The 12,503-nt window shown below is 32.8% G+C and overlaps 1 protein-coding gene across 1 annotated transcript; it reads left to right on the plus strand.

Moving 5' to 3' along the window:
- Window positions 1-1,008: 1,008 nt before the first annotated feature.
- Window positions 1,009-2,621, plus strand: LOC145621001 (GATA transcription factor 12-like). The gene is made up of 2 exons (XM_081675739.1): window positions 1,009-1,379; window positions 1,632-2,621. Exons 1-2 carry the CDS (start codon window positions 1,170-1,172, stop codon window positions 2,343-2,345), a joined length of 924 nt encoding a protein of 307 aa, XP_081531865.1. The 5' UTR covers window positions 1,009-1,169; the 3' UTR covers window positions 2,346-2,621.
- The last annotated feature ends 9,882 nt before the right edge of the window (window positions 2,622-12,503 follow it).

Genomic DNA, 12,503 nt, shown 5'->3' on the forward strand with positions numbered 1-12,503 from the left:
TATTATGTAAGGAATAAATGCTAGAAATAGGAATGTAATTTAGGGATAGAAAGAGTACTATGTACTATGTTCTAAAAATGTGATTGTAAATATTAATATATGAGGATTATTACATCTAAAACAATAAGAAGGATGATCAATGAAAAATAGAGGGAATTTGATATAACATTCAACAGAAAATATATTACATTGTTTTATTTTGTGACCAACTAGTACACCAATGAGAGTATCTCATGTGTCCTCAATTGTTTTTGTATTTTTTTGGTGTTTGATTTCAATAGTTATTGGCTTCATTAATAGTGTTTTTGATGTTATTATGTTCACGAGTGAAATGATAGGAATGGCAACAACGAGTCAATGACTTAAATGTTGAATTAACCATCCAAAATTTCAATTCTAAAGTGACAAAACAACATTTTAACTGCAATACCTAATATGGTGTAACAAAAATAGAATAAAACGCTATAAAATTCTAAAAAAACGTTAATAAAATTCATATGAATTTTAATTACGGCGAAAGATAATAAAAATAACCGCTTATCATGCAACGCGTGTAAATAAAAACGTTTAAAATTAACTACCATTACTAATGAAATTAGCAACACCATATAAAAAGAGGAGAAAAAAAAGTAGAAGACTAGAGTAGCAAGTCAAGCATTTTGGCTTTCAAAGAAAAATAAAGATACATGGCAAACCGAAATTTTTGCAGAATTGATTGTTACAAGCAACTAACACACATTTTAATCATCACAAAAAACAAAGGTAAACAATAAGCAAAGGAACCTTATAAAAGGACACAATTGTAATTTCGCATCGAAAATGATGTAAGTAATAAACTTCTTAACCATTAAACACACAACTGTAGACAGTTAAATTTTTAATTAAACTAAACCTAATTAAATTAATTTTTTTTTTATTTAATAAAAAATAAAAAAAATTATAATTTAATTTGGACCCCCCTTTTTAAAGAGCTTAAAAATCTAAACACTCTCAAACCTCACACACCCTCTCCCCCTCACCATCCTCAGCTCTCAACTCCCCCAAATTTTCTCTCTCTTCTTTCTCTCTCTAAAAATACATTCACAACAACACTATCAAAGAAGAGTTTTTAAGCAAGAACAAAATATAAAGACTTTTATTTTGAAGATTATTGTTATTTATTATTAAAAATGGAGGCTCCAGATTTTTTCGTGGAGGATTTGCTAGACTTATCCAACGGTGGTGATGAAATGATGACCGACGCTTTCTTCGACGCCGTCACCGGTAATTCCACTGATTCTTCCACTCTTACTCCGGCCTCCGATAGCTGCAATTCCTCCGTCTCATGCGCCCCGTCATTTCCCGACTCTTATTTTTCCGGGGCCGACTTATGCGTTCCGGTAAGCATTTAATATATTTCCTAATTTATTACTCGTAGTAATATCGGGTCTTAAGAATGTTATTACTCCGTCTGTTTGTCCGTCTATCGGTGTAATTAATGTTTAAAACCCGAGTATTTTATTACATTACAGTTAGTCTGCATTTATGGGTAAGAAAATGCAAGTATTTTATTTTTGTTGTTGATTAAATTAGCTCCAAATATTGCGGAAAAGTTGAATGAATTTTAATTTGTTTGGAAATGTGTGAAACAGTATGATGATATGGCGGAGCTGGAATGGCTCTCGAATTTCGTGGAGGAATCCTTCTCCACCGACGACTTGCACAAACTCCAATTCATTCCCACCAACCCACAACAGCCCGGCCCGGCCCGACAGGGTGGCCCGAACCCACCGACAACAGTCCCGGGGAAGGCCAGGAGCAAGAGGTCCCGGGTGGCCCCGTGCGACTGGTCCACCCGGCTCCTGATGGTCTCCGCGCCCTCCCCGGCCACGTCCTCGTCCAATAGCGGACCAAGCACGGGGGCGAAGAAGCAGCCCTCAATGACGAAGAGGAGGGAGAGTGGCGGGCCGGAGACCGGGCCCGGGGAGGTGCGGAGGTGCCTGCATTGCGCTGCGGAGAAAACTCCGCAGTGGAGGACCGGGCCTATGGGCCCGAAAACGTTGTGTAATGCTTGTGGTGTTCGATACAAGTCGGGCCGGCTCGTGCCCGAGTATAGACCGGCTGCAAGCCCGACATTCGTGTCGGCCAAGCACTCGAATTCTCACCGGAAGGTGATCGAGCTTCGACGACAAAAGGAGGTTCAAAGACATCAACAACCACACCACCACCACCAACAACAGCAGTACATTGGTGGTGGTGGTCATCATATGATGATGACTGGTGGCGGCGGCGGTGGCGGTGGCGAAGATTACTTCATTCATCATCATCATCATTTGGGAGGGACTGATTACAGGCAGATGATATGATTGATAATATACTTAATTTTTCAGAGTAATCACATAAGTAATGTGGTTTAAATTTAAATTAGTGCAGTAATTTTTGATTATTAGAATGGACTACATCTCAATTTTCCCTGATTTTTGACAATTTTAGAACAAGTTACCTACCAAAAAAATTAAATAGAGTTAATGAAGTTAAATTAGAAACATTTTTTCTTTACTAGTATATCCTTGTCCCCTTTTTCTTGGTATTTTTAATTTATGCGGGAAAATAAGGAGAAAAATAAAGCTAATTAGTTGCGAAACAAGAGGAAAATTCTCATTGTCACTCTCGTAGTAGAGAAAGAGTACTCCATTAAATGTCGTTTAGTCTGTATTTTTCTACTTTTTTTTTTCCTTTTTTTTTTTTTTTTTTTTTTTAAGTTAACATTTTGTTATCCTTCTTGCCCAATTTGGCAATTTAAATGAAGAGTTTGAATAGTTGAAATTCACAATTCAAGGTATACCACTCTATATTGAATTATTATTAGTATTATTATAGTTACATTAAAACTTTCACTTCTATTAATTATTATTGGTTTCCCACGAAAAGTCACAAATGTAGCTTGGATTCTAAGTCTGGAAATTGAGTAAGCAGGCACAAAAGAAAGGTTCCGTAGGGAGGAGGAGGGGAGAGTACTTAAAGCTTCAAATCACATGCCGTTGTCTCAACTTTGACTTATGAGTTACACAACGTATAGAGAATTGTGTTTAGTCCAATAAGTTCAGTTCAGTTCTATTTTTATCTTAATTTCTTTTTCTCATAAAATATTAAGTTCAGCTCAGCTCAATTCAGTCAATTAGAATGGACCTTACATACCATATTTCTATCTTTTATTGCTTCCTTTGTGTTTGTTGTTCATGTTTAGAATCTCCTAACTGTAAAAAAAATGAGGGAGAATCTTTCAAATTTTTTCTTTATGCTTAAGAAACAACATATTCATCATATGAGTGTTAAAGGATTCATTTTATTACTTTATTAGTATTTAATTTTTAAATTTTATATTAATATGAATTTAAAGATATATCAATGTGTTTTATAAGCGGTTAGCCAGACCACACCGTGTAGTCGCTTGTACAAAAAAATGGAGTAACCCTATAACACCGAGAAAGTAACCCTTATTACACTCACAGAGTAATCCCTTTTTACACTTATTGAGTAACAATAAATACCAATGTAATCCATAAAACACTGACATAAAAACCCGACCCCTATATTACTAAGTAACCCCTATAATCATAACAGTGTAACCCGTATAACACTAACCGAGTAATTAACCTATAGTTGATGGCCAAACACCCACAGAATAAGGGTCTGTTCTAATTTACTGAATTGGGCTGAACTGTTTATGAGAGAAAGAAATTGGAACTGAATTGAAGTGAAGCTGAAGAGAACAGGTTTGTAAAAACTAAATTAGCCCCATGCGGTGCATGGTTTTAAAATAAGAAATGAATTATAGACTGTTTAGCACATATCAAAAGAAGACAACTACTTATCATAATATGCATTAAAAACTTTAAATTTAAGTCAAGTTGAATATAATTTTAAAGCAATGTTAAATACTACCTCTGCTTCATGTTACTCGCAACAAAGGACATGTTTGCGGAGGCTGAGGCAAAAGATTGAAAGTATGATTATGGAAAAATAAGGGTATATGTTTAACTCTTAATCCAACCAAAAAAAAGGAAAAATAAATTCAACTTTAATTAAAATAAATACCCACCACCACCCACACCACCAACCACGACCGAAACCAACCACCATCACCACCTAACATCACTGAAACCACCCACCACCACCACCCAGCATCACAAAAACCACCCACCACCATCGAACCCAGCACCAACGACGCACCCAACACCACCCACGAACCCTCCATAGCACCGACCTGTCGACCACCCATAACCGAATTGAACCCAGCACCACCACACCCAACACAACCACCCAGCACTACCACCCAACACCGACGCTTCCAACACCACCCACGAACCCTCCAATCAAAACCCCAAAACCACTGTACCCCGTAGCAAACCCCAATCCAACCCACGATGCCCAGAAAACCCAAAACTAGCAATTGAACCCAAATTTAAAATCAAACCCACAAACCGAAACCGAAACCCACGAAGCCAACTCACCGACGAACCTAGCAACCACGAACAAACCTTCGACAAACCCATAAACCCTTCTCTATCATCATTTGAAGCTTGAATTGGTTAACTTTAACCATCAAAACTCTTCAAAACTCTAGATCTATAGTTTTGAATTTTTGATGGTTAAATTTGACAAAAGAACCTTCGAATTTAGATAATGAGGAAACAAAAAGCAAAGAAAGAGAGAGAAAATGTGGCGGCGATGTTGGTGGTGGTTTCCATTAAAGATGGTGGTGGTGGTGGTCAGTGGTAGTGGCGGTGGTGGTGGTGGTGGTTGTCATTGAAGGTGGTGGATTATGAAGGAAGAGAGAGAAAAAATATAGAGGAAGATGTGAATGTAGATGGAGGAGGTGAATGAATTAGAATGGATGTGGTGGTAAGTTAAAATTAATTAGCCTTAGGGATTATTGTAATAAGAATTGATTTATAAGTTAATTAAGATGTTTTAAAATAAAAGTAAGGGTAAATTTGTCATTTTATAGCCAAAAACTTACTAAAATAGGAAATAAAATAATTTGTTGCGAGTAATGTGAAGCAGCCATTTAAGGAATGAAAGTGTTGCGAGTAATCCGAAGCGGAGGTAGTATAGTAGTTCAAAAAATGAAAAATAATACTCTCTTCGTCTCCTTTTGTTTGTCACTTATGTTATTTTGGGCATCCTTGAATGTTTGTCACATTTCATATTTTCATAATTATCAAGATTCATAAAAAGACGTTTTTACCCTCAATTTTTTGTTCTTATTAAGTCAAATTCCTATTTTACTCTAACAATTGCCATAAAAATTATGTCAACTCTAATGTTTTACACTCTTGAATCTCTCAATTTAATTTGTCTTTCTTTTGTACTTTAATTCTTTTTTAATGGAGTAGGAAATGTCTCTTTCCCATGCACGCTCTTCTAAGTTCTAATTGTTTATTGGTTGTGAAATTCACTTTTTCATATAATTTCATTACTTTACATTCTCCACCTTACTTCCCGTGATATTCCTTCAAAAGTGACAAACAAAAGGGGACGGAGGGAATATGACATCATATTTGCATTTTAGCAGAAAAAAATTAAATAAGAAAGTGACACGTAGATAGTGATGACATCAACATTTGTTATTTTATTATTTAAAAAAAATAAGCATCAAAGATTTATATTAAAGTGAATTTTCCGATCATCTAATCCAATTATTCATTAATTGGTTAAAAAAAAAATTCTAACTAAAGTAAAGATTTCTATAAGGTTTATTAAATAAAAAAAAAAAGTGATGAGGTATTCACCTTCACATTTTTTTTTATAGTATTCACTTTAATTTTTATTTTTATTTTTTTAAAATAGTGTTCATTTTATATGCATTATAAATTTATAATAAAATACAACACACAAAAATTAATTTATTTTTGTCTTATTTTCAAACATGTTCGAAGGCAAATAGTTGGATTTTCAAATTGGTTATTTATTTTAAGAAAGTTGTAATATGCTATAATTTGTAATGTTTGTACCACTGGAGCTAGTGAGGCTCTTTTAGATAATTCACCGATCTAACTCCATAATTTATAATTTTATTTTCGTCTATTTATCACATGTTAAAAAAAAAATAAAAAAAAACATTTTACATCATTTGACCTAGGTTGTAACATATTCATATCAAAAAGTAAATCTTAACCTTAATTTTTTATTTCGTTTGTCTAAAATTTGAATTTTAAAACTACCTATTGTTATTTTGTCTAAAATTTGAATTTTAAATCTACCTCTTTTGACCAATTAATTACAAAGATTGAAATCTCATGTTATCCTAATTTGGACTTATGAGTTGTATAAGTATATAATATTAATTGATACAGATAAATGTAGACATTAGTTTCAACATTTTAAAATAATAAAATAATCATTATTAATAAAAAATGATACCACGTTTAAAATATATGCAATATATGCTTGTAAAATTTATTTTGTGTCATATTATATATATAGAGAGAGCCGACGCCTTTACTTGAATTTTATCATTTCCTTCCACTCTTTGCTCTTCTCCTTTGTTCTCCCCTTATCCTTCTGTACTCATTCTCTTTTCTTTCTAGCCGGCATGGGGTTGCAGTAGGTTATCACGACGCCGATTTGTTCTTCTTTTTTGCCGCTGTTGAATTGCGATGGTTCTATAGAAATTAATGGTTATTAAGGTCAAATTCGACCCTGTAACCTCTAGGGTCAAATTTGCCCATATTAAACCAAATTCGAGGTAACATTTAAAGCCAAATTCGTTTTTAAAGATATGTTTTCTTGTTTATAATATATATATATATATATATATATATATGTATGTATATATATGTATATATATGTATAAATCGGAATTTTCCGATGAATTTGTATTCCATCGTAAATTTCTGACGGACTTTTCCGGGCTGGAATATATCTTCCGATGCATGTTTAAAGGTCGTTTTTCTTACAAAGAGTTTTTGACGACAGTTTTCGACGGAAATCCCGTCAGAAACACGTTTTCCGATGGAAAATAGGGTGTTTCCAATGGAAATTTTCCGCCGGAAAACGGCCGTTTTCTAGAAGTGGCTAGGTTAGGTGTGCTATTAACATACATGCCTAAGGGAGATCGAGAATAAGTAGGTAAATAAGAGTTTATTTCTTTAAAAAAAAACACTTCAAGTGATTTTATATATGAGAGTACAACTGGTTGGTTGAATGTACAAATGACTGAGAGTCTGAGAGTACCTATTTATAAACCTTCTTTCCCTGGCCTTAAAGTCTAGAATGTAATTATAGATAATTTTAACCTCCTCTTAAGGAGAGTTCTACTAAAATCTCTAGAATGTTTCTACCACTAAGGTACTTATACCAAAGAGGTTTCCATCCATATTCTAACAAATATGTACACCATAGTTTGATTACCAACTTTCTATACAAAAACACCAAGTGTCTTTTATAGCACTTGAAAACCTTCTGGGGAGACTTATGAATTATTATGCGTGCACCGTGTGTACTTAATTAATGATTTGTGCACCTGATGAACATATATCCTAAATAAAAAAGGAAAATTTATAATTATTAATCCCAACTTTCACCCATTTACTTTCATTATTCTTAACTATCGATTATTTTTGAATAATCCCAACTTTGGGGGATATTTTCTTTTATCAGGTTAAATGACCAGTGATCTATTTAAAAAGGTAACTTTTTAATATTTTTTTCTTACATGCCACATGTCGCAATTTCATTAGTTAATTTTTTTTTAAAAAAAACAAAAAAAATTATAAAACCAAACCCCCCCACCTTCATCCCACCACAGCCCCACCACCTCCTTCCCTAACACCATAGAAAACCACCATCTCCTTCCCCGACCCCACTGAAAACCACCGCAACCTCACTCCCTTCCCCCAAAACCACTAGTAGCCCCACCCCCATTGCCGACAACAACCCCCAAGCCACCATTTTCACCCCTCGTCGCTGAAAACAACCCCCAAGCACCGTAACTCCTCCTAGACGCATCTCCACCCTTCACCGGTGCCTAGGCACACCTCGCCCTCTTCTCTGACATCGATCTCCCTCATCCACTCACGAAAACCACTGATTTCCCTCCCTCACTCACGAAAACCGCCGATCTCCCTCCCCCACTCGCAAAAACCATCAAAAACCCTAACAGCATGGTGGGGAAGGGACGTTTGGTAGTTTTCGTGAGTGTGCGAGGGAGTCAGGGTGGTTTTTTGCGACGCAATTGTTGGCTACTAGGGCTGGGTGGAGAGGCGACGCTAGAGGTGGGGGTGGGACGGTGGGCCAACGAGGGAGAGACTGGGCGGTGAGGGTGGTGGGTTAGGGTGGCCCGGTGAACGGAGAGGAGAGGATGGAGTTTTTTTTTTAATTTTAATTTATTTTCAATTTTTGTAATTTTTAATTTTTTTAAAAATTTGCTTGACCATTCAGGGCTTGACACGTGTCAATTGACTTTTATTGACCGTTCATGACCTTATTGAAGTAAATACCCCCAAAGTTGAGATTATTCAATAATAATGGAAAGTTGGGATTAATTAAAGTAAATGGGTGAAAGTTGAGATTAAAAATTACCAATTTTCCAATAAAAAAAAAGCATGAATAAAAAAACATGAACATAGGGGCTGAAATTGTTTTGATTATGATCGATATGGAGTATAATTTTAAATGTGTTTTCTACAATATAGAATTTGATTGAGATTTGTTTTTACAAAACTGTACTCGTAATATTCAGTCATTAACCCGTGTCCCGTAGGAGTAAAATTTTTTGTTTATGTTATAATCGTACAAGCATAGCACAGGTTTCCAAGGTTGATGACTTTAATAAACGATTAGCACGGCATTGGGATTAGTGGGGCGAATTAAGGAGAGCAATTAGTTAAATTTAAAAAGTAATGACAAGTTTTAGGGAAGGTCCTTGAAACTCTGTTCAACTCATTTTTCAATTGATTTCATGTTGACCTTTTAATGTTACATGGTGGGTTCAATTAAATGTAATTCATATGGAGTACTACAAGTTCGTAGTTGATAAGGTTTTGATAATTACTCGTAGAATAATAAAGGGCTTATTTGACACCGTTTTTTGTTTTTGGTTTTCTGTTTTTTTGAAAATCAAAAACAGGAAACAAGAAAAAGGTATCTCCACTATTCTGTTGTCAGTTTTCAAAATTATCATGATTTTAATAAGTTTGACTAATTTTTAATTCATTATATGACATATAGCATATGACTTTAAAAATAAAAAACCAAAAAATTGAACACCACAGTGATGCCAAACGAACCCTAAAGTAATAGTTTTTGTTTATTTAGGTGGTTTGATAAGATAAAAGTGAAAATAAAAAGCTTTAGCTAAACATTAACAGCAGTACAACAATAACCGATGCTTGATTTATAGTATATACATAAGTGTATTTTGATGATTTAGCCTTTAGACCAACTTCCTTATAAAAGTCAATTATAGTTGTTGCTTTAGAAGTACTTTGTAGTTTGTATATAACTCTCCTTTTACATAGTACTCTGAAGTATAGTGTAATGACAAAGACAAAACTCTAATTGTTGCAATTATTATTAGTATAACCTAGGTAGTACGAAGTATATGTTATGTACTATTATGTATTGCAGTATTGAAATTCTTTTCTGAATATTACTTTAGCTATTAGTAAAGTATGTAAAATTATTACGAGTATTTTAGTTTTATGTATAAATTTGCTCTTTTGTACAAAATTACTTAATGAATGCCACTGAAAAGATATTTTTATTACCATTACGGCTGTTTATTACCATTATTGTCCATACATGAGCAAATAATGGTGCGAGTACGTAGAATCTTGTACAGATATTCGTTGGCCGGAAGTAGCTGCTCAAACAAAGGAGGGACGGTGGTCCAATGTTATTAGGAGTAAATAAGCATAAATAGTACACACTTACTCCAATGATTAATCAATTTAATTTAATTTCTACTCACTTTAACACTCTAATTTTATAGGTCAATTAATTAAGTACAATTATTAAAAATAATCTTAGGGATTATCAAGACTAGATAGTAAGAGAGAGCTCCTAGATTAGCTAAGCCAATAGAAATTAAAGTTCAGAGTTTGTTTGGAAAAAATTTAAAAAAATGATTATTCCTCTGAGCTTGGATTTCAGTGAAGTTGAAGAGAGAATAATAGTTTTATTTAGATTATACATCGTGGTGGGTACGATTGGGTTTATATGATATGTATGGATAGTTTATATTTTCAATGTAAAAAATTAGTAAGTCATTGAGTGTTGGAGGCATATACCTTTTTGAAACATAGCACAATGTCGACATTATGCCTAAGTTAAAGGGATATATGATCTAACTCTAAAATTTACACCCCTACATATGATATTACTCCGTAGAAATTACAACCACTGACGTGAACTTTAAGCTATATATATGTAATGAATAATAGCACCAACATAATAAAACGATAAAAACAATACTCATAATCTTTCTATCTCAAAGACAATATAAATCGTTTGATGAATAGAAACTTGTTATGAGAAACACACCAAAAGCGACAGTTAATACTTCACATGTAATAGAGGAAGGTGATGTTCGTAGCAAAGCAGATTTCAATAGAATAAACTATTACTCGTACTACTAAATAGAGCAGACTATTGGTCTAAGTACCATTACCAAGTACTAAGTGATAAGAGCTAATTAAATTTGAGGAAAACAATAATTAAGAAAAGTACTTATGAATTTTTTTGCATTTGGGGTTCATAAGTTTTGTCTACCTGATCCTAGACAATATGTTGTTCTCCTACGGGGTCCACTCTAGTTTGTTTATACATAAGTTTAGTGTTACACTAATATAATATCATTAATCTTGTTATAAATTTCATGTAATTTGCAAGATAATTATTCCTAGGTTGGAATATGAGCAGTTGGTTTACCCAAGCTAGGTTCCCCATGTTAGTGATCAAAGCAAGGGATATCACGTGCAATATGCGTGAATGCATGATTAGATTTTATTTTTGTACTTTAATTAAACGTGATCATTGAATTATTTCCACCGTACATGTATGATACAATGACTAACTTAGAAGATATTAATATACCTAAATAAAGAAATATAGATATTATACTTTTAGCATGTAAAAAATATACTCCGTATATAACCATCTTTTATCATGTTCTTTTCACAATTTCACATTTATATATAGAACAAGAGAAAAGTAAAAGTTTAATACTTAGACCCTGTTTGATTCACCTTAATTTTGCTGAACTGAATTTATTTTTACTGACCTGAACTTATTTTTACTGAACTGAACTTAATTTTACTGAACTGAAATTATTTTTACTAAAATTAAATTATTTTTTACTGAAATTAAATTATTTTTACTGATTTTTTATTATAATTCTTCTTTAAGAAAACTGAATTTTACTGAACTGAACTTATTTTTACTGAACTGAAATTATTTTTGCTGAACTGAAATTAATTTTACTGAACTGAACTTATTTTTACTGAACTGAAATTATTTTTACTTAATATTATTTTTTTAAGGTGAAAAGAACAGGGTCTTAGTATATTTTTTTTTGTTATTACGATCATGTATGTACAATAAGTTTTATACATACATGTTTCAAAAAAAAAAAAAAAAAGGTATTATACTTTTATAATTGTACTACAGAGTACTATACATGCATACAAAGTATACTACTTGAATTTAATAATTTTCATTTCTTTTTCTTCTTTTGAATTTCTCTTTATTGAACAAGATACACAAGTATATAATTAAGAATGTTATGGATGTTTTCGAGTTTGTTTGTTGGCTGCTTTATTTTAATTAGCTAGTTTTGTTAAACTAAGTAGGAAATGGTGATGAAATCTTATTCTTGAAGTATGTCTAACACATTATTATATGAACAAGGATTTTATGATTAATATAAGATTCCTAATAAAGCTATAATAGACGAAGCTATTGTTGAAAACTTTGAATATCGATTGACCGCTATTATTAAGTCAATCAATTACTATGCTACATTTGATTTATAGGCTTATAGCCTTTATAAATCATTCTATGTAATCTCTTTGTTGTTTTTATAGTATTATGCTACGTTGTTTTTAGAAATAATTTACAAAATGATGATAGCTTTAGCTGTCTATTTTTGCGAATTATATCCATTATTATAACCCAAAAAAGTGTGCATTGCATGCCAATTTGATTCAATCATAATTTCGGTACTCACAGGAAATTAAATTAGATTACAATACTCCTTTAATTTTTTTTAGAGGGATCGAGGATTCATAAGTAATATTGTGTATTAACAAGTTAGTAGTGGTATTTGAGCAAATGTGACATATTTCAAATTCGGATGAATGAAATAGTGATATATACTACCTAAAATGAAGAACTTTGCAATTGTTAATGTCAGTACACAGTTACACACCTTACATACTAAAAATATTATCTTGAATATATATTCATTTTCTTAAGACGATAAGGTTCACGTATAAATTAAGCTCGTTTTTTTTCACAAC

This window comes from Chenopodium album, chromosome 27, assembly GCF_948465745.1.
Source record: "Chenopodium album chromosome 27, dcCheAlbu1.1, whole genome shotgun sequence".
Classification (NCBI taxonomy): Eukaryota; Viridiplantae; Streptophyta; class Magnoliopsida; order Caryophyllales; family Amaranthaceae; genus Chenopodium; species Chenopodium album.